The sequence below is a fragment of the Anser anser genome (assembly GCF_964211835.1).
Source record: "Anser anser genome assembly, chromosome: 8".
In the NCBI taxonomy this organism is placed as follows: domain Eukaryota; kingdom Metazoa; phylum Chordata; class Aves; order Anseriformes; family Anatidae; genus Anser; species Anser anser.
The window spans coordinates 9,233,243-9,257,222 of NC_139728.1; the positions used below are offsets into that span (position 1 = coordinate 9,233,243).

Sequence of the window (23,980 nt, forward strand, 5' to 3'; positions counted from 1 at the left end):
ATTTAAAGACAGGGGGGCAGATGACCAGGGGCCTGCGGGCCATTCCCAGGGAATCGCATGCTCCAGGGCAACCCTGCAAGGGCAGGAACAAACAAAACCTACATCAATGGTTTGCCTCTGCAGTCGAGAAAAAAACGTTACACAGGTGGGGTTCACCCAGGCCCTGGCCCCTTTCAGCTCCCCTGCAGTGACAGAGTACAAACAGAGGCAAGCACTGCCACTGGTCCGAGCTTGGCTCTCCCCCTGGTTAGCACAAGGGATCAGCAGCATCAGTGGGAGGGGGGAGTCCGCGGGACAGGGCTCTAGGGATGGGCTCAGCACTCAGCTGCCAGCTCTGTGAGCACACACGGCGTGCACCACCATGGACACCAGGTTCCTTTTCCCTACCCTGGGACAACTGCCTTAAAGTCGCATTTCTGCAACAGCCCCCTGTACGCTTCCTATAAAAGCTGACCTGTTTGTGTACTCTGTTTCATCCAGTCCTCCGTCCCATCCCCCCAGCCTATTTCCGGTTTTCTTTGCACTTATGCAGCCAAAGAACAAAAATTTCCCCTGGGCAGACAGTAAAAACCTCTCTGGGTAACACCTCGTCCCTTCATGCCGCTCACGCTGTGTGCCAGAGCCGCCAGGGGAGGAAGCGGCTGCTGGACGAGGCTGGGGCCAGCAGCCATCGCCCTCGCTGCAAGCACCCCCAAACACTCCGTGCCTTTTGTCCCCCAAGGGGGTGATTTTTCGGCGAGTTTTGCCACCTACAGCTCTTCAAGTGTTTCCACTGACTGTGGCAGATCTGGGTCAGCACCTCACATCCCATCCCCAGGCTTCAAATTTGGGGCAAAACAATGAGGAATGCAGTCAGAAGCTATCTGATAAAAGCTCCATTTAGGAGTGCCAGCTCTGCTCTGCTTGGTGTTGGGAACCTGAGACCCTCTCTTGCTCCCAAACCTCCAGCTTTTTTCATCCCCGGCTTCAGTGACAACCCACCTGTATGTTCCTCAGACAGGCTGTAGCTGTGTCCCGAAGCCTGGTTTCCTCTCTGTGCGCTAAGGATGTGCCACGTACGGTGTGGGTTGAGCTGAGGTTACCTGGGCAGCTGAAATTTGGCCTTGTCCCACCTTGGAGTGCCTGGCCTGCAGCTGGCAGAGTGCATTCTTGACATCATTGTTGGCCGCAGTTTCCTAGGGACATTTAAAAAAAAAAAAAGAAAAAACATTAAAAAAGAAAAAAGAAAAGAAAAACACACCTTTACTGGTGACCTGCACAGAGATCCGCTACAAGACAGGATCACATTGATCCCTGCCCTTGAGCTGGACGGGGACCCCAGCAGGGCCACCTTGTCCCTGGGACAAGGATGTGGACCTGGATCCTGGCTCGTACACAGTAAGGGAGATGATCAGGAGAGCTGGGCTGGGTCTGTGTGCACTTTTTATGAACTGCAAGCACAGGAGAACCTGCACGGAGGTGGTCAGCAGCCCACTGCTGCAGGGAGAGCCTGGGCAGCCAGCTCCATGTGCCCCAACATCCTCCCATGGGGCTCACAGCCACTAGTGCCTGCTCTGCAGGCAGCTTTGTGGCTGCAGGGCTGCTCAGAGCCTAAGGGCTGGCGTTGTCCCACTCCTCACTGGGGACTTAAATCCTTAAATAGGTGATTGCAGGAGAGCAGCCGCAGCAAATGCTGCGGGGCCTTGTAAGGCAGGAGCCAGTCTCTGGTCATGGAAAAATTCAGCAGCTGGAGCTGCGCCAACCTCCCCCCGAAAACATTCCTGCAAAGGGAGGTTTCAGCTCCAGGGTCAAAGGGAAAAGCTCAAGGATCAGTTGTCAGAGGAATGAAGCCTGGGCGCGTGTAGCTGCACTTGCAGGAGGCCCTGCCGGTCCCGCCGCCCCCACACCTAGCAAAACCTGCCTATGGATGGGCCCTGCTCCGCAACAGCAGCTCGGGATGGCAAGAAGGGCCAAGTGTGTGCCGTGAGGTGACCTGCCCTGCTCCTGGTGGCCTTTTGGACTCAGCACAGGCGGGATAATGGGGTAAAACCTGAGCTGAGGGATGCAGAGATGCCCAGGATCCCTGCTTGTCCCTGCAGCCTCAGGAATGCTCGGCCCCCAGACACAGGGGCTACACCACAAACGCCAGTTCCCACCCGATCGTCCCGCTCTGGGAACACGCAGACACACTTCAAGGCAGCCCCTGAGACCAGTGCCTTGAATACTTTGATATTCAGATTTCGCCGGCGGAGGCCTAGATCAGTCACAGCTATTTAAATCCCAGCCTGTCACCTTTTCCAGCATCGCTTCCAAGCAGCTTTAGCAGCATATTACGGTGCTGGGAGCCCTGCAGAAACTAAGCCTGTCTGCAGCGGGGTCGCTTGTGCAATGCCACAGCCATTCCTGTGGTCTCAAAGCGGAGCCGAAACGCAGGCTGGGGGGCACTGGGGAAGTGGTCTGGTACTGGCTTCTTCCCCCTGAGCTGGGGTTTATGCAACACAAACCCCAAACGCTCCACGCAGTGAACTGTCAGGCAGAAGGGGATTGCATGAGCGCGTATTTTCCTGTATGATGGAGGGCTGACCCCGTCGGTGGTCCACACAGCCCTCCTTGCAGCTGGCGAGGGAGATCTCGTTGCACAGAGTTAAGAGTGGGAATTGAGGCACTCACAAAGGGGCTCGCATCCTTGACCCTAGCCACTGCTCGGGGCGTGACGGGAATGTCCCTCTCCCAGCTGCTCTGCCACCCCTGCCAAGACGCCCCGCTGGCCACGTCGCCCCGGCAGGGCCAAGGGGTGACCCCACGGCACACACGCTCCCCTCTGACCAGCGGGGACAGGCGGTGACGTGGCCGGTCCCGTGGCGTGTCACGCAGGCACAGGTGACTCATTCCCTCGCAGGCAAAGTCTGGGCCACCTGGATGTGCTGAGCTGCCCTTCAGACTCGGGCGGCTCCCACCGCAGCGGAGCACACGTGGTGCTGTCCTGTGGGACACGGAGCCTCCATTCCGAGGTCCACAGACGGACCTCAGTGCGTCACGGCAACACAAGGGGCCCCAGTGTCCCCAAAGCATTGCGGTTGCTCGCAGGAACCCCAGGAGGACACACACCAGAGCGCGGTGGCTAGATGAGCAGTGTCGGAGCAGGGGTGGGTTGGTAGGGGGTCCCATCACTCCCTTCCCACTGCGCTGGGAACACCCAAACGCTTTCTGTGTTTCAATTAAGAGCAGCGCCAGTGCCTGCTTCTCTGTCACGGGCAGCGAGCTGAATTCGGGGGGTCTTTAATCATTGAATCACCGACTAGCAGTGTAATTACCGTCCCCTTCAGCCAGGCGATGTACGGAGGGGGGCTCCGTGCAGTGCGGGGCCTCCCCTTGTCCCTCAGCCCGCTGAGGGGAGCCGGGAGCTCCTCAGGGCCGGGCTCCCACCGCCAGATGGCGGCTGCGGGCTCCCCGGCGTCCCTTGCGCCCGGCCGGGCCCGGCTGAGGCGGAGGCGGCGGAGCCGGGGCCGCGGAGCTCGGGGCTGAGGGACCGGGGCCGGGGCCGGGGCCGGGGAGCGCCGGGGCTGGGGCGCGCCGGGGCCGGGGCCGGGGGGGTCCCGCGCTCCTTCCCCGCGACCGGGGGGGGCTCTGAGGGGTCCCTGCTGCCGCCGTGGGCAGCCCCCCGCTTCTTGTCCCTGCCTGGGGGGGGCTGCAGGGGGAGGTGGGTGCTGCCGGAGCCCTGTGGCGGTGGCAGACCCCAGAGGGGGGTCTCGCAGCGCGGTGAACCCGCAGCTTGCTCCTTCCCGGCACCTCGGCCCCCCGGCCGCGGGATGGTGTGTGCGCAGGTGGAGACGAGCCCCAGGCGGTGCTGGCAGAAGGTGCTGTACGAGCGGCAGCCCTTCCCGGATAACTACGTGGACCAGCGGTTCCTGGAGGAGCTGCGGAAGAACGTCCATGCCCGCCAGTACCAGTACTGGGCCGTGGTCTTCGAGTCGGGGGCCGTGGTGCAGCAGCTCTGCAGCGTCTGTGTTTTCGTCGTCACCTGGTGGTACATGGACGCCGGGGTGCTGAGCCCGCAGGGGCTTTTTGGGGCTGCCCTGGCCTCCTCCCTGCTCGGCTATGTGCTCTTCGATGCCATCGACGCCGGGGTTGGGCGGCGAGAGAGCGGGCGGACGCGGTGGGCAGACCTGAAGAGCACGCTGGTGTTCATCGCCTTCACCTACGGCTTCTCCCCCGTGCTGAAGACGCTGACGGAGTCCATCAGCACGGACACTATCTACGCCATGTCGGTCTTCATGCTCCTCGGCCACCTCATCTTCTTCGACTACGGCGCAAACGCCGCCATCGTGTCCAGCACACTGTCCCTTAACATGGCCATCTTCGCCTCGGTGTGCCTGGCCTCGCGCCTGCCTCGCTCCCTCCACGCCTTCGTCATGGTCACCTTTGCCATGCAGATCTTCGCCCTCTGGCCCATGCTGCAGAAGAAGCTGAAGGCCCGGACACCCCGGTGCTATGTGGCAGTGACCGTGCTCTTCGCGCTGGCGGCACTGGCAGGGCTGGCGAGTGTCTCCAGTGTGGGTGCTGTGCTCTTTGCCTCACTGCTGCTGTCCATCTCTTGCCTCTGCCCTTACTGCCTCATCCGGCTTCAGCAGCTCAAGGACAACATCCACGGGCCGTGGGACGAGGCTGAAATCAAGGAGGACCTTTCCAGGTTCCTCATGTAGGCCTGGCCTGGGGGGAGAGGGGCTCTGTGCTGCGAGCAGTGCAGAGGGACTTTTCTGGGGGGATGCCCAACCCAATAAAACCTCTCACGCAGCAGCGGGGACTGTGTTTGTGTATGCTCTGTAACAACCCTGGAGTGTAGCGGTGCCTGGCAGACCCACAGTGGTATTTTTGTCCAGCCCTGGCCACCGAGCCAGAGGGATGGAACAGAATCCTCGTGCTGCACAGCAGAGAGATGAGGCCCCAGCACAGCACAGACCCTGTAGGTGCACCCACCAGGCACCCAGCCCGGCCCCAGGGTGCTGCAGCAGTGACAGGGCCCAGCCTGGTCCTGTCCAGCACTATCTGTCCAGCGTCCGTCTGTCCAGCTCTGCACATACTGCAACAGAGGGCGCTCCTGGCAAACAAGTCAGGCTGGAGGCCAGACCGGGACGAGCCGGGCCTGCTGTGCTGTTGAGTTGTTTTCCAGCACGCACCAGAGGCAGGTGGTCCAGCAGGGCATGGACTTGGGCACAGGAGAAGCGCCCTGGGCTTCCTGGTCTCACCGCAGCTTTCCTGGGCTGGTGGGAGGCACCACAAGAGCACAGGGGATGCCTGCAGCCCCGTGCACCCACGCACCCACACCTGCACACATCGTCACACCGCCACGTGTGTCTGAGACCACCAGCAGCTCTGTAGACCATGGGAGCTGCAGCAGCTGAGGCTGACAGCTCTCATTCCTGCAGTGTTTCGCCCTAGCATCAGGATGAGAGGAAGCATCGCTCCTTTCAATGTAAAGGCCAGTCAGATCCCTCCGACCCTGGAAGCAGTACAAGGAGATGCTTAAACCACCCTGACAAGTTCTCCTGTAAGATGCAGCAGCACCAGCTCTGCACACACATTCTGGGATGGTGAAAGATGACAAGGGCAAGGCACCCCACTGCTGTAGAAGTGTGAGTTCCTGCTCGATTAAACCCACTGAGTGTGAAGGGGTTTGCAGGCAAACGGCTCACATGGAGCGCTGGCGTCTTCCCAGCAAGCAGGCGCTGGCTCCTTGCGCTTCCTAGGAAATGAGAACCCACTGCAGAGCCTCCAACACCTCCAGCGCTTTGTTATGACATTTGCCAAGTTTTAAATGTTGCTGTTTGTTGTCATGGTGACAACTACATCTCATTTTGTTTTTAATTAAAGAAAACCTGCAGAGGTTTAGAGTATGTGCTCCAGGCTCGCAGGGAGCGCTGAGTAGCCAGATGCTCACAATCAAGATGACATTCTTCAGCTCTTCAGAAAGAAAATCATTTCTTCACAAGGAGGTTCCCAAGAAAGCCAGGCAGCTGCCAGTGACCAGGGTGCCCCATCCTGTGTCAGGCTAATGCCATTGCAATGCTGCCACCCCAAGCAGATTCACAGAGTCCATCGGTAGGGCAAGACTTCAGTTGGATTGGTGCAAATTTAAGAAGTTAAAAAATTGTCAAAGAAGGGAATCAAATCTAGGCTGCCTGGCTCCTGCAGTTAATTCCTATCTTGGTAGGGGCCGTGCTAGCAGCAGCCAGGTTTACTTGAAGCTGCTGCTGCACAAACGCACCACTGTCCCCAAACTGTTATTAACTGCAGTCATAAATCTCCGTGGTTATCAATTGCTGGTACATCTCAGGTGTAGCACAGGCCTGACTCCATTTTGAATATGCAATATCCAGGATAATGGGGACAAACTGGTTTGTGTGTGTGTGGGGGGGCTTCATCGCTAGGCACAGTACGTGGGGCTAGGGAGGCAGCTGTCCCTCACCGCCAGCTCAAGATCGTTGCAGGGATCCGATGGTTCATTAGGCTAATGCAAACGGGGCAAGGCAGCCTTGGGGTTTTTGTTTTGAGGCTGGATTTAAGGCTACAAGAAAGCATAATTTCTGCCAGACCCATTCACCCAAAGTGAAGTGTTTCTTAAAAAATACTACGCTCAAATTCAGACTCTCAAAAACAACTCTGGGTTAGGAAAAGTGCAAATATCAGTTCCCAAGGTATGATTCCAGGTGGCAACGTGCACAGAGTAACAGGGCTCTGGGCAATAGGGGAGCTAGAAACAAGGACTAGCAGAGAATCCGTGGCTCTGTGTTGCTCCCCCAGCAAAGCTTCATCTCAGACCCTGAGGAGGACTCGGGATGATCCGGAGTCCATGCTCTTACCTTCACTGGAGCTCTCTGCTTGTCTGGAGCTGCTCGGTGCACAGCAGTACAGCCCTGCACCGGGATGTTCAGGTCACCTGCTCTGCTGGGGAATGGCCATGTCCAGGAGGAGGAGGAGATGGGTTCCCAGCGGGGTGGCCTCAAGCCAATGGAGACCTATTGGGCAAGTTGAGGCTAGCCGTGGCATGTGGTGGCTGTGCCACAATCACCTCAACTCCAACTAGAACCCAGTGGGTCACTATACACAGATCCCTGGGCTGTGAATGATCCAACAGGCCATCTCTGCCTGGCTCCAGCCAGGATGCAGGATCCATCCTGCTCAGCTGGCTGCAGGCAGCTTCATCTCCACACACAGCCACAAGCCTCTCTGCTCTGCCCTGCTGCATCCTTTCAGTGCCTCGTTAGCCTGCACACTCTGCAGCACTGCTGGAATAAATGGCCATAATGAGTATGTCTTTATGCCTGAGGTCAGAATATGCCCTACAGAAGAGAACTTAGCCATAACTGTGTTCAACTCAGCTGTACACCTGGATGCCCTTTGAGCATTTGCTACCTGAGCCTCGTTCTGAGGCTTCGCTGGTGCCCACGATGAGACCAAGCAAAGAAATAGGTCCTTTGTAGTTTGCATGTAACTGAATCATTATCAACCACCTCTAAAGAATTAAACATTAATTTGTGTTATAAAAGTGCAGTTCCTCTCTTTCTAGTTGCCATTCCCAAGTCCCACTGAGATACAGTGCTTCAGTGGGACGTTTTCTTTTGATTTGAATCTGGCCCAAATGCAAGTAATTGTACGCTGGCTGGGGCTAAGCCGTGCTCCTGGGGGAGTCGCTGCCACGTGCCGTCTGGAATCTCCATCTACAGAGCGTGCAGCAGGGAAAGGCAAGCGTCAGCCACCCACAGCAGCCACAGCGGGCTGGCAGGGGCCTCCGTCCCTCCTGCACATGGGAGACCGGCGTCTGGGAAGCCTGGAAACAGTGAAGCTTTAGTCTTTGAAGGTAAGACCTTTTTATCTCTTCAATTCCCACAGTAATCGCTAGGCTTTTCTCTGCACGTCACATAGCTTTGTGCCACAAGAGGCAACAGCAACAGTCTGAGTGATCAGGAAACCAAAACAAGATTTTGGTCTGAAATCATCCACTGAGCAGCGGCCTGGGATGCATAATGTCACCGGCTGGGGTGCAGCACCACCCGCCTTCTCCACCTACCCACAGAACATATGCCATTGCCAGATGGAGATGGCACAGACAAGGTTAAATGGCTTCTTCAGAGTCACCCCATGAGCTGAAGCCAAAGCATGTGCCAAGGTTTCCCAGCACAAAGGCCCTTATGCTCACCAATACCTTCTACTATTTAGGAGATTTTAGGAATAGCTACCTGAAAACCATGAAGTTCAGTCCTATCTCCCAACAACATTTTTATCAAATACTTCTGAAAAAGATAAAACATTTCTCTGAAAGATTTAACATTATAACATGTCCCCCAGAAGAAGTTTGTGCCTTACATCCTAACGCACTGAGGTTGGCTGGCAGACAGGAGGGCAGTAGCAGTTTTTGAGGTGCAGTAGCTAAGGCCATAGAAGTAAAATATCAGCCACCTTTTGTCTGTTGTTGCTTCCTCTCTCAGTACCACACCATACCATAGAGGGAAAGCAGCAAGAGCTGCCCTAGTGCAGAACAGATTCTTTAACAACCTGAAAAAAAAAAAAGTAGCTTTTAAAATTCAGCCTGGTCCCCTTATCTCTTACCTCAGAGGTGAAACGAAGCCAGAACCTCCTGCCTCCTCCTGCAGAGCCAGCTGGGTACAACTGTCATCTCTTCTGCAGTCCTGAAAATGCACAATTCCTGAATGCTGATTTTTATTTATTTATTTATAATTTTTTTTGCCTGTCTCTGAGAGCAGTGAGTTCCACTGCTGAGAGATGCAGCAAAGTAAGCCAGCCCAAGCTCACTTCTCGTCCCAACATTTGGAATGGCTATGTTCACAAGACCATTAGGATCCTCTACCTCCCCCTTTTTCCAGAGTGCTGGGAAGCACACTGCCCATCACTATTCTCTTCCCAGCTCCTGCAATTCCTGGTTTAGTACATACAATTCAAAAGTCTATCAAGAATTATTATTTATCTCCCTAAGAGTTACTGTACTTGGCACTTCTGTGTTTTCCCTGCTTTCTGCTAATACCTTTGTTGTTTCTTCTGTTGTATTCTATTGGAAGACAAAAAACTGTACAAGTTTGCAGCTCTCTGTGCTTGCACCCCCCTATCACTTGAGCAATCTCAGAGGCTGGCATTTATCAGCACGTGCAGGTGGGGCAGCAGCTCCCCGGATAGAGGAGATGTCAGCAGGGTCCTAAATCAGCTGCAAGAACTGCCCCAACTCAGTGAAGCTTTGTCAGACCTGGCTTATTTATCTTACCTGCTCTGCTTATCTTTCACTCGGATGGTAGAGGGACAGAAATACTTGGAATCCCAGAGGTAGCTACTTGCAGCTATTTGAGCTTTGATGCTCCAACGAGGTCAGCTTGCAGAGAATTCAGAGGTTTAGCTTGAAAAAAAGTGGTGAGAACAGCTGTGATGTGTCTATAATTGTGCAGATTCATCGGCAGAGAGACTGCTGCAATCTTCAGCTTTCCACTCAGCACACAGCCAGGTGCTGCTGTGGGTGCGTTAAGCATCTGTTAGGAGCCTTTTGCAATCTCTGTTGTTCAAGACGTTGACCATTCTTCTTCCTGCTAATACTAAGCCAAACGTATTTACACTGAGTCCTGGTGGCTAGTGAATTCAGAAATGGGGCCGGAATCCCAGCAGTACATCCCTCCCTCCAACACCTCGGAGGGTGGGAGTCTCCACAGAGCCCAGGCAATTGCTTTCGAGGAGCGTTAATGGCTCCAGTTGAGAAACAGTAGGTAAATCCTTCAATAGAAAACCAGCACACATTCATTTTGCAGCCAGAATTTTATTTTCTTTATATCCAGGCTTATCATTGACATCTGAAAATAAAATATTTCATTTACAAATAGACTAGTGCAAATTAAAGATAATTTTGGAGAAAAGATGACAGACTGCACATAACAAAAAAAAGATGTGTGTGTGTTAGGACGATCTTCCTGGAACAGCTGGAGGAGGTCGCCTAGGAAAAAGACAAAAAATAACCCAAAATTCAAGGGGAGGGGGAGATTTAAAACAGAAGGTCGAGATACAAGAGAATGACTCATATACAAATTTATCTTAACAAAATGGGTTAAGAAAAAAAGGCACAGAACATGCACAGTGAGGAAAAGAGCAAGAAGGAGATTAGAATCAGCTGGCTATCAGCACAGCCTCTGCTTTCATCCTCACCATTTCCCACCTGACACACTGGCACCAGAGAGCTAGGACAACCCCATCACAAGTGTGAAGGTTGCTGCTTAGAGGCTTTCTCCTTTTCTTGCTGAAATAATATCCTCCCAGAAGAGCTTTTTTCTAGCCAGCCTTAAAATCTACACCACTACCTGCTGCAAACGCTGCTTTTGGAATAGAGCCTTTTCAAATGAGACACTGATAAAATCAGGAGCGAGCAAACAAGACGTGTCTATGAGCTGGACTGGGGTATCTGAAGGGAACCTTGCTGGGGAAGGCTAAAAGCTTGGGTGACAGCAGCGTAATGAATGCACTGCCAAAACCTGCAGGAGAGACCCTTGGCAGTGGATGGCTTGGTGCCCCGGCTGGAGAAGAGCAGCTGCTGACCCCGTTATCCAGCACACAGCACTGGTGCACTGCTGGCCAGCACGCCTGGAAACAACTCTCAGAGGGATAGGTAACGTACCCCAGGCAGACGGACATGTGTGTCATGCTGCTGTTTGCTGAGGGAGACTGCGCAGACTGCCTCAGGGACATCCGTTAAAGGCTATTAAAAAAAAATGTCCCCAAGTGTTACAGCAAACTTGCTGTGAACACAAATGGGGACGTTACTGCTTTGCTTGTTCCACCTTTTGTTCCCATTTTCGTCAAACCTAAGGACCAGCACAGTGCCTGCTGCTTGGTGGGAAATGCCCCCTGCTGCTGTGCTGTACTCGTGCTGTGCAGATCAGCTCCTCCGAGCACCCATTCCAATTACTTGGCTCGTACCAATCTGAAGGAGGAACTGAGTAATCAAGGCATTCTGAGGCAGCTGCGTGTTCATACACAACTGCTTTAGGGGAAATCCCTTCCAAGCAGAACACGTACACAGGCACAGTTTTACTTCACTCCTGACGACTCAGCCTGGCCCTGTGTTCAGCTCTCAGGCTCCCCTCAAATATGCTTCTCCCAGCAATGAAAGCAATACCAGGTTCTGCTTGAAAAATATTCACTCAGCAAAACACCTCCAAAGCATCCAAGCCCCTAGCAGGGCAGAAGGCTGAATGCTTCCCGTAGGCTACTTCTCTCTCGTCTCCCCTTCTCCTGACACTTAGAGTGATCTGAACTGCAACACACCTCTCCGGTAAATCCTCGCTGCAGACCCAACCGAGGTGGAGAGCAGGATGAGATTACGGTGCAAGACTGGAGCCCGCTCATGCGCATCCAGAAAGTAATAATAAAAGCCCAGCAGGAGTTACAGTTTATTTCAGGTTCAGAAATGCAGCATAACATGTTTACAGCAGGTGTATGCGATGCTCAGTAATGACCATGGTTTCGGGAATCGACTCACTGTGCTCAAAGGTCAACACCAGGAACCATTTACAGACTACAAAACCAAAGGCAGATGTTTTGGCTCATGTGAAACAGGGCATTAACATACAGAGCAAAATTGGGAAAGAAATTAAGCGCTCGCTTCTTACAAAAAGAAGTCATTGTTTACACCATCCTGGAAAAGTAAAGAGACAGGAAGTAAAGCAAACGGCCGGCAAGACGGGACAAATCATATATCAAGCAAGAGTGGAGGACTGTCTGGACGGGAGGAGCCATCGGTATCAGCTCGCCTGCAGACAAAGCAAGAGGAAAGACAGGCAGAGTAATGTTCATTTACACAAGGGAGCTGTTCTGCTAGAGCCCAGGGAGGAGGTTCAATGCCACCGCGGGAGGACGTGTGCCACAAACATCCCAAAAAGTCCATGTCTCCCCAGTGCCACATGTGCAAAATAGGTCTGCTTTCAATTCAGGAGGTTTGGACTATTTTAAGACAGAAAGACAGAACTAGCCAGTAATCTCCATAGGATGTACACACGTTGTTTAGTGTATTTGTCTGCGATACAGAGTATAATACTTTCTACGTTATGCTTTAATATGAAGTGTTGTAACCTCTAATGCATCTCCTTTAATATAATAATCTATTTTTATGAGGCTTACTCAAAGTGCAACAAGATCAGCAATAAAATAAACACACGTTACTTATGTACATAAGCCTTTTCTTTGAACATACAATCATTTTAACGTAACACAAGATCCCCTGACATCAAAGGCCAAGAACTATTTACGGCACAAGCAAGCTCCTCAGCTGCTGGTCAGCTATGACAAGGAAAGGTGGAACATGTTCTCCGGGCAGAAACTCAGGCTTAGCCTACGTGCAATACTAGATAAACACCCTCCTTAAACCTAGCTGCCTACATCATCCGGCTCACGTAAGCTCAAAAAACCTGCTGTTGCTTAACGGGCGTCTCCACTGCTCCTTGGTAACCTTCTGAGCTTTGCCAGAGGGGATCAAATGAAGGGAGAGGAACCTGTGCTTCTCCGATCCGGGAGCTCAGGCTCAGCTCACGCTGGGGAAGGGTGTCTGCAGAGGGGACAGCGGCCAGTCACAGCCAGCCAGTCCCCCTAGCAGATCCCTTAAGGTACTGGTGAGCCTGTTCTGTCCTTCAGGTGTGGAGTGAGCTGATGACAAGTTGCTCCTCTGAGAACAAGGGATGGGAGAGAGATGGCTCCCCAGAATCATCCATCCCAGGCACTGTACAGCATGAGGAAAGGGGTCAAGGCTAGGAGCAGAGTATTTATTCAGTTGGAAGTGGCAATTTCTTGTGAAGCACTTAGCATTTTTCCTAGAAACAATTCTATGTAGTTTATTCTAAAAAGCATATATTCAAGAAGAGGTAAAATCATCAAATTCTGGATCTGTGCTAAAGGTTAATTATTAGTCTACACATCTAAAAGCATTGCATTTTAGCAGCAGGTCCAGATTTAGGTGTGATGGAGATGCAGAGAAAGGGAGGGCCGTACAGCTACCCACTGCGTCCCACAACCTCAAAACCGAGCGCAAAACCAGATGGTGCTCACACCAGGGCCATGGGTGCCTCACTGCTGCCTCCTCTTTCTCTCCTCAATCTACTCCTAGGAGCTTCATTTACAATTCAGGATTGCCGCTGAGAAACACAATTTCCTGTGGGGCAGAGTTGAGGGTAGTGCTGACCTGTGATAGCTACTTCCTTTATGCTTGACAGAAACAGTCATTAAATTCAGAAGTCTCAGGTACAGAGGATTTACATACATGCTTTTAGGCCAAGACATTTGTCATCTAATTAAGCTCCTACCTTACCAGCATTCCCAGGCAGTTACACCGGTCTGAATCACCCCTTCAGGAGGCAACTCAGCAAAATGCTTAGGGTAAGGTGGGATAAACCCAGACTATAGGCTTGCAGCATCACTGAACAAATACCAACATCTGGGGGTAAAGTGACCTTCTGTGGCCAAGGTGGAAGAGGCACTAAGCTTGACTTTCTGTCAGAAGGCAGCTGCCAGTCAGTAATAGATCTCTGACAAACTATGCACAGATTTGCTGGCTAGGCAACAAAATGGTCTGCTATAGGTATTTATAAAAATACACCTGATAGATGGACCACATTTAACAGCAGAGTACCAAGCAGCAGAAAGCTGTAGACCAAGAAACATGATCACAATATGTTTTGGGTAGTTTTTTTGGTAGTAAAACCCAGTAACATGCAGTTGGATTTACAGCCTTTTCATCCCTGAAAGCTGATTCTGTGCACCTGATTCTGAAGCTGTAGGCCTGTTCTCCAAACACACAGCAGCCATTTAAGGACTTTTCTGAGATCACCGAGGTGCCGGTGCTCTGACAAATTCCATTTCCCCCGTGCTTCAGATGTTGACCTCTAGACTCCCCACGTGTGTGTTGTAAGTACGAGGTTTACAGGAAATTAAAGTTAGGCTAACATACAAATCATGATGCTTTCCCAAACTTGTCTCTCTTATGCAAGCAGAACCATTATTTGCTTCAGCGGCGAACGCAACTTATTTAATCAGCAGCCTGGGAATATTTAACAGCAAAAATCCCCATTGGCTGTGGCTCTTTGATTGGATTCTTCCTAACCATGGAGCTACAGCGCACTGGAGCCCTACATGCAGCCTCCATAAATGAATTTATTAGACTGATCATAGGGGGGGCCTTCGAAACCACCAACTGCTTTGCTTATGGATCTGTAACCATAATTGTAATAACAGCAATTAATATTTTCTGAAATTAATCTCTAGTTTAATTCTGTCAACTCAAGAAGTTTTAAACTACATGGGTAACACTGACCCTAAGTGTTTAAAGTGAAGTAATGCAGAGGTAAGACAACAGGTTTTTATAACACATTAATACAGAACGCGTAAAGCAACAGGTAGAGAGGACCTCTGAAGGCGAATGTCTGCTAAAATAATACACTGCCAGCATGCACAGCTGAGCACTTCTCAGTACCTGGTTGGATCAAGTGACTCCTAATCTGAAGTGTGCGGGATGTCAAGAGATGCGAACGGAAAATCTTTTTTTTGGAGGACATACTGGAAATTTATCGACTGGTTTGAGCAAATATCTCAAAACCAAACTGGATCCTCGGAAAGCTCAGATGCAAATCTAGGCCATAGCTCCAAATTGGCTCACGCAGTGGGCAGAGGAGTGGTAACCTATTTACAGCTGTGCATACATGTATACGTGTATGCATATATGTGTATACATATATGTACATATATCTACCTCCCCTCTGTTTCACAAAATGGCCAGACAATGCTCAGTTCCCTGGATCCTGCCGTGCAATATATATACACACACTACACGCACTCACCTATGCACAAACCTTCCTATGAGTTCAGTGGGAGGACTAAGGCGAGTAAGCACTACCGGAGGACAAACTGAGCCAGCACACACCAGTCTGTCACGTACTGGCTCTTCAAACCACCCTTCTCCCATCCTTGCTGCTAGTGAGACAGCTCCACACCTTGCAGGCTGGGGCACTGCAGCCCGGTCCTTACTAATCACCCAACCTCTAAGTATCAGTCATCCATGAGGAAGAAAATAAAACACATTGTCCCATACACACCCTTCCAGTTTAACAACATTCCTTATGAACTAGGCTTTGGAGAAGAAGAAATTATGGGAGAAGCAGCCTTCCAGCAAGTTTCTTGCAAAAGAGGCATGGAGGTGTGGGGCCTTCAGAAGAGCTTGATAAGAAACCACATTGGTTTTCTTTGCTCATTTCAGCCATCAGAAAAGAACGTGGGCACAACCGTAAAATGCCAAATGACAGTAAACCTGGAAGGTAGAAATAAAAAGCACGGTTCCTCGCAGAAAAGAGAAAAGAAGATGCAGCTCAAATCAACACGTGCACAAACACACACAAACTCAAGCCCTCCTTTGAGTGTACAGGATTGTGAGCATGGCTGCCTGAGCAAACACGTGTGTCAGTAAGTTAGCTAACATCAGCTATTGTGAAAGGAAAAGTCAAGACAGCACAGACCTTCCCAAAACATTTAAGACCTCAGAAACAAAGCAGAATGGACAGAGTATATCAGTAAAATTGGTTACTTGCCTATAGATGTCCATACATGCGACTATACATTGGTTATTGCAACAGTTATCAAGCAATTTGCTTCCACATATTTGGTTAACAAGGAATGGCATGCCAGAAACTTCGTTTAGTCTAACAGGGATGAATCTAACGGACGAATTACAGTGGGCCGAGTAGGTGAAGGGGGTGGTCTTCGACTGGAGAGAAAGAGAAAAGAAACAATAAGCACAAACACTGAGAACGAACCCTGCACCGTTTGCTGTCGCTGCGTGAACATGCACATGCACCTAAACACAACAATCTCATTTCCACATGCACTGAAGCACGACAGTTCTAAGCATGCCCGAAAAGGAGAACAGTAAAGAGTGCCACACGCATACCTCAGTTCTCTCATGCATTCGACAGTCCACAGTCTGCTAAACATCTGAACACAGTTACCCTCTTATGCCAGGGGAAGCACCAGGGGATGATCATTATTCCTGTTTTCTGATCCTGCTGATCCTCACAGCCAGGCTACTCTCTTACCTAGCTATTCAGCACCATCCAGCAGCATCCTGCTGCTATTTGTTCCGTTCCTTCTTTTTCAAAGCATTTTTCCTCCCCATTTTCTTTAAGTAGAAGTACAACTGCTCTCTCTATTCCTCAATCCAGCCTCGATCATCACAATATAAAGCTGAGCTCATGGTCCGAACAAGGTGGGGAGTCAAGGGCTCTTCGCTTCTAATCCTGCTTTGGCAGACTTCGTTAACGACCTGGACGAACCAGAGCCTTCCCTTCCTCTGTCCTCTACCTGTGAAATTAGGAACTGTCCCCGTCTCTGAAGAAGATTACAAAGAAAATGTCTCATTTGGTTAAAACTAAATAGAAGATGAAAACAATGCAACAATGTGTTAATCTCCTTTGAACTGGAACATAATATATGAGACAAATTTACACTTGACCAAAAAAAAAATTGTTTGGCTTGAATTGCATCTTGTATGACAATATTCTCTTTTGGTGAAGAAATGAGAATTTTAATCCCTAACATGCAACAAACAGAAAATATGCCAACTGAAGCGTTCAAGTAAATCAACAAGCTAAAAAAAAAATAGGCAAAATATAATTTCTTCATGGTGTATTTTTCTTACAGAAAAAATGTTACTGTGTTAACTATTGTTTCTTGTGTTGCTCCAGTGTAGGTCTTCTGGACCCATTTCCAAAATTTGTAGTTTCATAAAGAACCACTTCTAAGGCTTTGCATTTCTGCTGGGTTGCATTAAATTATTCCTTTGTTGAAATGCCTCACATTGCATTGTTTAGCGCTTACTGAAAACATCATATCATGTGTATACAATTTACAAACAAGGGAAAATGCATACAGCTGTCTTCATATCAAATTTAAAAGATACAGGCCCAAGCACGCATTTTAATATGAGGTTGAATGCAGCACAATAAATTCAAATAATGTGATTTAGTCAAACTGGTATTTAGCATGGCTGGATCAGAAACTGGAGAGCACAGGGGGAGGATATCCTGGATTTAATCACTCCAACCAAACCTGAACCGAAATCAGGTCTGAGCCCTATTCCCTCCTTGAACCAAAGCTGCCATTGCACCCTGACTGCTATTTTGAGTTTTCATTCAAGCCAGAACCGAGCAGAAAACTTCCCCAGCCAGCTCCGGGCTCCTGCTGCAGACTGCCATGTGAAGGAGCAGCCGTGGCTCCCGAGGGGCCCCTCTGCCACAGGCGCTGCGAGGGTCTGCTGTGCAGTGCCCTGCGCACAGCTCTGCCAGCAATGAGCTCCTCGGTTCACACCACAAAGACCTCCTGGTGGAGATGCACATAAGTTTCTGGGCCCCTCTGCATCTATATGTTTGTGTGTGCCTCTCCCCGGGTACAGGCACGGATGCCCGTGAGGCACGGGCAGATCCCTTAGCTCCCGTCCTCTCCTCTGCCCCCTGATGGGGCTGCCTTGCTCCCAGGGCAGTGCTGCTGCTCAGGGTTTCGTGCGAGCCCCTTAAACCTACACACCATGGCTGGGGGAACAGGATCTGCATCTCAGAAGTTAGAGGCACCCTCCCCTGAGGAGTGCTAGATGTTTCAGAAACGGGGAGGCTTGAGAAACCTGCAAAAGCACCATTCACCCCCAGTCCTACAGCCGATGGTCTCCTGGGCAGTCTCGGGGTCACACAGCACGATGGGCCATGCTCCTTGGTCCCTGGGCAGAGCCCAGCACAGAGAGTCAGCTCAGGAAGAGATCTTGGCTTCGCTTGCCACCGGCACACAGTAACAAAGGCACGACCTGAAGCTCATCAAGTCAAAAAGTGAGGGAAAGGACAAGCCCAGAAATTGCCTGTCTCTGGATTTCCCTGCCAGGGTGACAAGTCAATACATGACCATTTTATGCTGCGAGCAGGATTCAGACCCTTTCTTCCCCCCTCTACCAGGAACCTCAGGGTCAGGAGGAGTGCTGAAGGATCACATCGGAGCGCTGGCTGGATGTGCCGGCCAGGATGGAGCTCTGCAGGGACCTGGCACCCAAACTGCCACCCCGGGATAACACAGCAGGCACCTCCGAAAAGCACAGGTGTGTGGAAACCTGGCGTGACTCCAGCGTGACCGCTTTCTGAGCATGGAGTTGAGCAAAGGTTACATAAATGCACGCTGCCAGCCCCTCCAAATGGCAGCTGTGCAGCGGAGGCAGGCAGGAGGAGCAGCAGAGGGAGCTGCAGCCTGCCTGTGGACGCGCAGCTGGGGCAGCCGCAGCAAAACAACCTCCCCCAGGTCCGGGCTGAGCTGCCATGGCAGCGAGGAAATATATGACTAAGCCCAATTAAATGTTTAGTCTGGGGCCAAAAGATGATACCCGGAGAGACAGCACGGAGAGCGTTTTCTCTGCGATATCGGAGTGATTCCATCAGTTGCACCGAGCTGCTCCCAGCCTGCAAACGGCTGCTCCGCATTCATAGAAAGCTCCTTCTTATAAAAATGGCACTGCTGCAGCAATTCCAGTTATTGTCTCAAACGTTTTCATTGTGTTTTCAAGTTTTGGGGGCGAGTCCCACTGCCTGGCCCCTTTAACAGTCTGCTGATTTTTTTTTTTTTTTTTTAAAAAAAAAGGAAACTGTGTTTGTAAAAGTTAGTGCTAAAGGGGCAGGGGATCATAGGTCCCCAGGGTTGAGTAAACGAGTCTGCAGAAAGAATCAGTCCTTCTAACTAGTGCACATTAAGCAGACATAAAGAATTTACCAATGAAAATTGTGGACTAAGTATGTATTTAATAACTCCCTCATGTTGCTGCAGAGACTCCTCCTTTGAAGAGCTCAGTGGGGTTTTGAACAGAGGATAACTCTTGCCCCCATGCCCAAACTTTTTTAAAAGGAAAAGTTTTACATTTATTTTTAACGTAAGCAGCACACACCATTTTTCCAGCTTTAAAAGAACTCCTAAAAACTTTAGCTAAGCAAACGCAGAGCAAAAGAAACTAAATAAAGCAAGTCTAGACTTAAAATTCGATCAGAAACATATGGGAGGCTCTTCAAGCCTTTTGAGAAGTGCTATCACTCCCCACACAGAGTCCACAAAATATGCTTTCAGTAAAGCATGGCTGTAATTACCATGGGAGGCCCCGCTCTAGGAAGATGGCTTCTCTCCTCGGAGCACGGCTAGCATACTTCTAAATAAAAGGCTTTCCTTTCCACTTACATTTTACATTCTTGTTTGCTTGTGACCACCAGAGAACACTCGCGGAAGGCATGCACATAACTGGATTTTATGATACATTCCTATAGATCTGAGGCTGTAAACAAAAGTCCATTATTCTCTCCCTTTTCCATGATCTTGGTTTCCCTATAACACAGGCCCCTCGCAGTACCCTGGTACGTGACGTTTGTCGTCTTTGCAGAATCTAACAAGAAAAGAGTTTTTAAAAATCTTTAAAATAGTTTTTAAAAAATCTCCAAACGGCTTTAAGTCGGACTGCAGGCAAATTTTAAAGTAGGTGACGCTAAAACTCTGGACGTGAGGCATACCAGAAGAGGATAAAAGAGTGGCTTACTTCAGGTGAGGAATAAATATCAATTCTTACTTGGGTGATTATTTAGAGAGACTAGGTAGCCTGATTCCTAGGCTTGTCCTTGAAATAGTTATAGTGCCCCTAACTCATTTGATTTTTATATGATTTTCCCTGTTTTACTAAGATTCTGAAATACCCACACAACTTAGGAACTGCTTTTCCCAGTTCTTCTAGCAACCTACCTATCTTTACATGTCACTTCTTGACCTTCACCAGCTTCTGGATTTGCAGAAAATCCAAACCAAAAACAAAACTACTGGAGCCATGAGGGGTGAAGAACAGAGGCAAGACATGGTTTGCAGACCTGATTAGCCCGTGTACAGTCTACACATGCTTAAAACTGCTTTGACCTACAGCAAATGCAGAGTGGCTGCAGTGGAGACTCCAGGACATCAGCTCTGGAGAAGAGATCTTGAGCAAGAGTGGGAAAACCATCAGGAGGAAAGGCACTTGATACTAGTGACAGGTCATGAGAAAATAGGAAAAGCAGAAAAAGAAGAACATTAAGAGCAGTACAGCAGGAATCATGGACAAGAATCGGGAGGAGGAGATGATTAGGGGAGAAATGAGAAACAGCCCTCAGTAGTGATGAAAGGAAGAAGTGGTAGGGGAATACCTGTCTGAGATGGTCCCTTGCCTCAATGTAATGGTCCAAGAGAGTGAAAGTTTCTCTCATTTGTTTCTGTACTGAAAACTGTCATTTTGTCAAACGTGAAATGCTTCCAGTAAGCATGCCCAGAGGATTGCTGTTGGAAAGCAAGTCAGGAATGGGAGCACTGAGATGCACAGCACACTGGTACAGTGTGAATGCTAGTGCTGAAGTGGCCCTCCAGCTCCACATGTATGCATCAAGCTCCACAAAGGCACAGAGCATGGTGTGACTATCCTGCCAGGTACTTGCACAGCTCAACCTATTTCAAATGACCCAGCTGAACAATACTGTCAGTGGAAGAATTTTTGTGTTTCGTGTAAGCAAGTTAAAGTTGTTAGATTAAGTAGTTTTATCTGATGCATATATCTTCCCAGTAAAAGAAAAAAAAAAGAGCAAATGGGAAGAATGTGTCCTTCCACTAGCCACCACTACGCTGCAGCAGTATAAATCTCCATTAACTCAATGCTAACAGTGTTCCAAAGCATTAAGATTACTGTGGTACCAAAGTACATGACTTAACAGGGTTATTCCTTCCAGAGGGAAATAATTCCAAAATATGATGCTCCACTAAATTTATTTCTTTGCAAATCAAGCTGGATTTTCTGTATGATGATCATAAATTATCATATAATCACAGACACAAATACGTTTGTATGTTTAAGCAGGTGTTGTATTTTGGAATTAGTCATTTTACGGAATTAATGTGTCATATGGAAAAAACAGCTTGAATTAAAAAATTAATTCAACAGAGCAACCAAAAAAAGACTATTCTTAAACTGTGTGTTCTTGTTTGCCCTTCAGCAGGGAACATGTCAACTAAGCAAGTACTAGCGGAGTTAGTCCACTAGTGGACTGTCCCAAGCCTTCAGAAGCCCAAGGTCGAGACCGTCAAGAAGATCCAACTCCATGTGGAAGAAGAGAAAGTTAAGAGTGACAAGTGATACCTTCAGAATACTGCTCTTCCATCCTCCTTCCGTAGCAGATGATGACAACAGAAGGATCACAAAATCAGGAGGAGGAACATCTAGTCTTTCAACAGTAGTTCAAGTTTTGTGTACTGGTCTGTGTTGAGCTGTACCATTCAATGTCCATGCGAATTGTGTATCCCATCTTCAAAGACCACTTCTATTTCTGCTCACTCTGTCCTTCCTTCCTACTTACCTTTAGCTTTCCTCTCCCATTTTGTCTCTCTTCTTAAGTTAGGGCAAGAAAGGGAACAAACATCCTGGCTATTACCTCCAAATGGACATGCATTTCTTCTTGTCCATGATGACGACTAACATGATCATACATGTCACCGTGGTTAATGTAGCCATTGAGTGCCCTTCTTTTCACTAACAGAACAGCTTGCAGGGACAAGAGAATTTCAGAGAACCATTCAAAATGCCTGCAAGTTCAGGAAGTTCAAATCATCATTGCTTTCTCTTTAAACATACCGTCGTACATTTTTTTCTTCCAGCATAAGGAAGGCTAGAAATGCACTGCTATTCAGCCCACTCTTTCAAACAAGGCCAAAAATTTCCTCTTAAACACACTTGCTCTGATCCTATATAACCTTCACAGCAACTGTTGTTAAACTACCCTTTTATGAGATTGAATAAATAACCGGGGACAAAACACATCTTTGGGTTCCTGTCTGTATTCCTGGCAAACAACATTTGCTATTGTTTGACTCTACTTTCCTTTTTCAAGTTGCGAGATGCTAAAAATAAAAACCACTTCCTTTTTCTAATAGTATCTCAAGAGAGAAAAGGCTAAGAAAGCAAAAACAAAAAAACAAACAAGCAGAAAGCTTTTGCTGAAAGCACCTAAGTGAATAAATTACTCATTCATCCAGTTCACCAGCTGACACTCCCAAAGCAGGATTCAGCTGTGTTTGGGGACTACGCTCACAATATCATCTTTATCCCAGCATCACTTCTTACAGCTCTCTTCAGGTTCCTTCTTTTTTTGTCTTCCTCTCTCTTGCATAATTTTTAATTACCCTTCCCCATCACATGGGACTGGTCTACACTAAGAGAAATGAAGAGCCATTTCTCAGCCTGATCCACTTTACTGGATTGTGAGGTAACTCGAACAGTCCCAAAGGAAACAGATCTTTCCCAATTCACCTCGTTCTAAAAACAATTTTTGTTGAATAAGTTTTAAAACATGCAGAAGCACTTAGCTGAGGAACAATATGAAACGCAGTCAAAACTACCTGAGTTACAATAAATAGATCAAGCCTAAAACCCATGTAGAACAAGTGACTCTTCAAAATGTATGCAACTGTCATACTGTATTGCCAACCACAGCCCATCAGAACAATTCCTCCACCAAAACGCGAAGAGGAGAGGCCTGCCTCTGGCTGCTGAAGGGGGATGCTGGTGGGAGACAGACACAGCGGCAGCCGATGTCATACCTGGGCTGCAATGTCTGACATCCCATGAACTTCATTTGATCTGATCTTCAGGACAGTCGTCTGGAGGAGGGGCATATGAAGGAAGGCAGTGAGCAAAATCCTTCTGCTAGTCGAGAAGAAAGCCATCCTTTTAGGGGTGAGCGATCACTGAGGCTCCTGGAGCAGACAGAGGAGCTGTTTCTCTCTTATGGTATTACAGTACAGGCAGATGAGGAATCAGTTCTGTGCAAATCTGTTCCAAATTTCTCGCAAGATCAGTATTGCAGGATTATGATGAAACCACAAGAGTTGTTATACTGTGATATTTTGCACATTTGCAAAAGCTGCTGTGACCTGCTTTCTGGCCAATCTCTCCAGTATATATCCTCATTCACAATGCTACTTCTTTCATTGCTTCTATTTGGACTGAAGCAGCCAGATGAGCCCAGGTAAGATGATAAGTGTTCCTCAGCTGTTTTTCCCCATGGTAGTGGTGTGTCTACCCTAAGGAGTGCAGCTAGTGTTTCTAGTGGTTGTCACAGCCACTGACACCAGGCTCTGTTAGGAAAGATTGCCAGATATTGCATTTTATGGTTTGAAAACTGGATGAAAAGCTTTAAAAGAAGACAAATACAAGGAGCAGGAGACAGGTTTACAAAGGCGCTAGGAAGGGATAAGCTGGAAAGAAACCAACATCAGACAGTGAGAAGGAAAGGAGGGAATATGTGGGGAAGGCAGACAAATGCTCTAGGCAGGAAACCAAGTGAGGGGAGAAGGTGAAGGAGGAAGCAACCAGGATGGTTGAGAAAGGGACAAGAAGGGATGTGCAGAAAAAGGGGAAAACAAAATAGTGATAAAGGAGCCAGTGGGGACAAGGGGAAAAACAGAATTCCTTTCTAATAGATATCAGAAAATATAATCTCCTGCTTGAAGCAGCCAGCAGCATAAGAAGCCTATTTACTGGGTGTGCATTTCAACAACAACTGTAAGTTAGACCGGTAACAAATTACACAGGGATGTCTTCCGCTAGGACAGAAATCACAGAAAGAATAACTGATATTCTCATAAGTCTTGTGATTTTAGGGTCCTTGGATAGGCAGGGCTGAAACATGCTGACCACACAAGAGCCATATTCCCTTTGGGCATGGGCTCTGGCCTTGCATCACCCATGCAGCTGTATATTCTTGTGACCACAGACATGAAATGCAAAAGTCAAGTAATTATTCTTTGGCTGCCATTTTCCCCTTAAATCCAGCAGGACTTTGAAATCTCTCCAGATAACACTTTTGTCTCTTTGCTTGCAAAAAACATTGCTAATTAA

General features: G+C 49.0%; 2 protein-coding genes and 1 long non-coding RNA gene across 12 annotated transcripts in view; 1 reads left to right on the forward strand and 2 right to left on the reverse strand.

The window, feature by feature from the left end:
* Positions 1 to 23,980, reverse strand: part of DNM3 (dynamin 3) — a 197,608-nt gene that overhangs the window by 4,634 nt on the left and 168,994 nt on the right. For 3 of the 8 annotated variants that reach the window (XR_014587809.1, XM_083847691.1, XM_083847693.1), the window contains one exon: positions 9,778 to 15,769. Coding sequence is in view for 5 of the 8 variants with exons in the window: in XM_083847691.1 (XP_083703817.1) it covers positions 15,700 to 15,769 (70 nt within the window). In the remaining 3 variants the exon portion in view is untranslated. Of the gene's footprint in view, positions 1 to 981; positions 1,176 to 9,777; positions 23,218 to 23,980 lie in introns of those variants that run through there. The other 5 variants (XR_014587810.1, XR_014587808.1, XM_083847695.1 and 2 more) reach the window with 5 other exon arrangements.
* PIGC (phosphatidylinositol glycan anchor biosynthesis class C) lies at positions 3,498 to 4,778 on the forward strand. The gene has a single exon (XM_083847717.1). The coding sequence runs from the start codon at positions 3,789 to 3,791 to the stop codon at positions 4,680 to 4,682; it is 894 nt and encodes a 297-aa protein (XP_083703843.1). The 5' UTR covers positions 3,498 to 3,788; the 3' UTR covers positions 4,683 to 4,778.
* Positions 5,057 to 9,058, reverse strand: LOC310903804. Of its 3 annotated transcripts, none has more exons than XR_014587821.1 (3): positions 9,020 to 9,058; positions 8,587 to 8,666; positions 5,057 to 6,995 (listed from the first exon to the last, which is right to left on the reverse strand). It is a non-coding gene; the product is annotated as an uncharacterized lncRNA (long non-coding RNA). The 3 variants fall into 3 exon arrangements; XR_014587822.1 differs by having other exon boundaries at positions 5,057 to 7,807; XR_014587823.1 differs by lacking the exon at positions 9,020 to 9,058 and having other exon boundaries at positions 5,057 to 7,807; positions 8,587 to 9,010.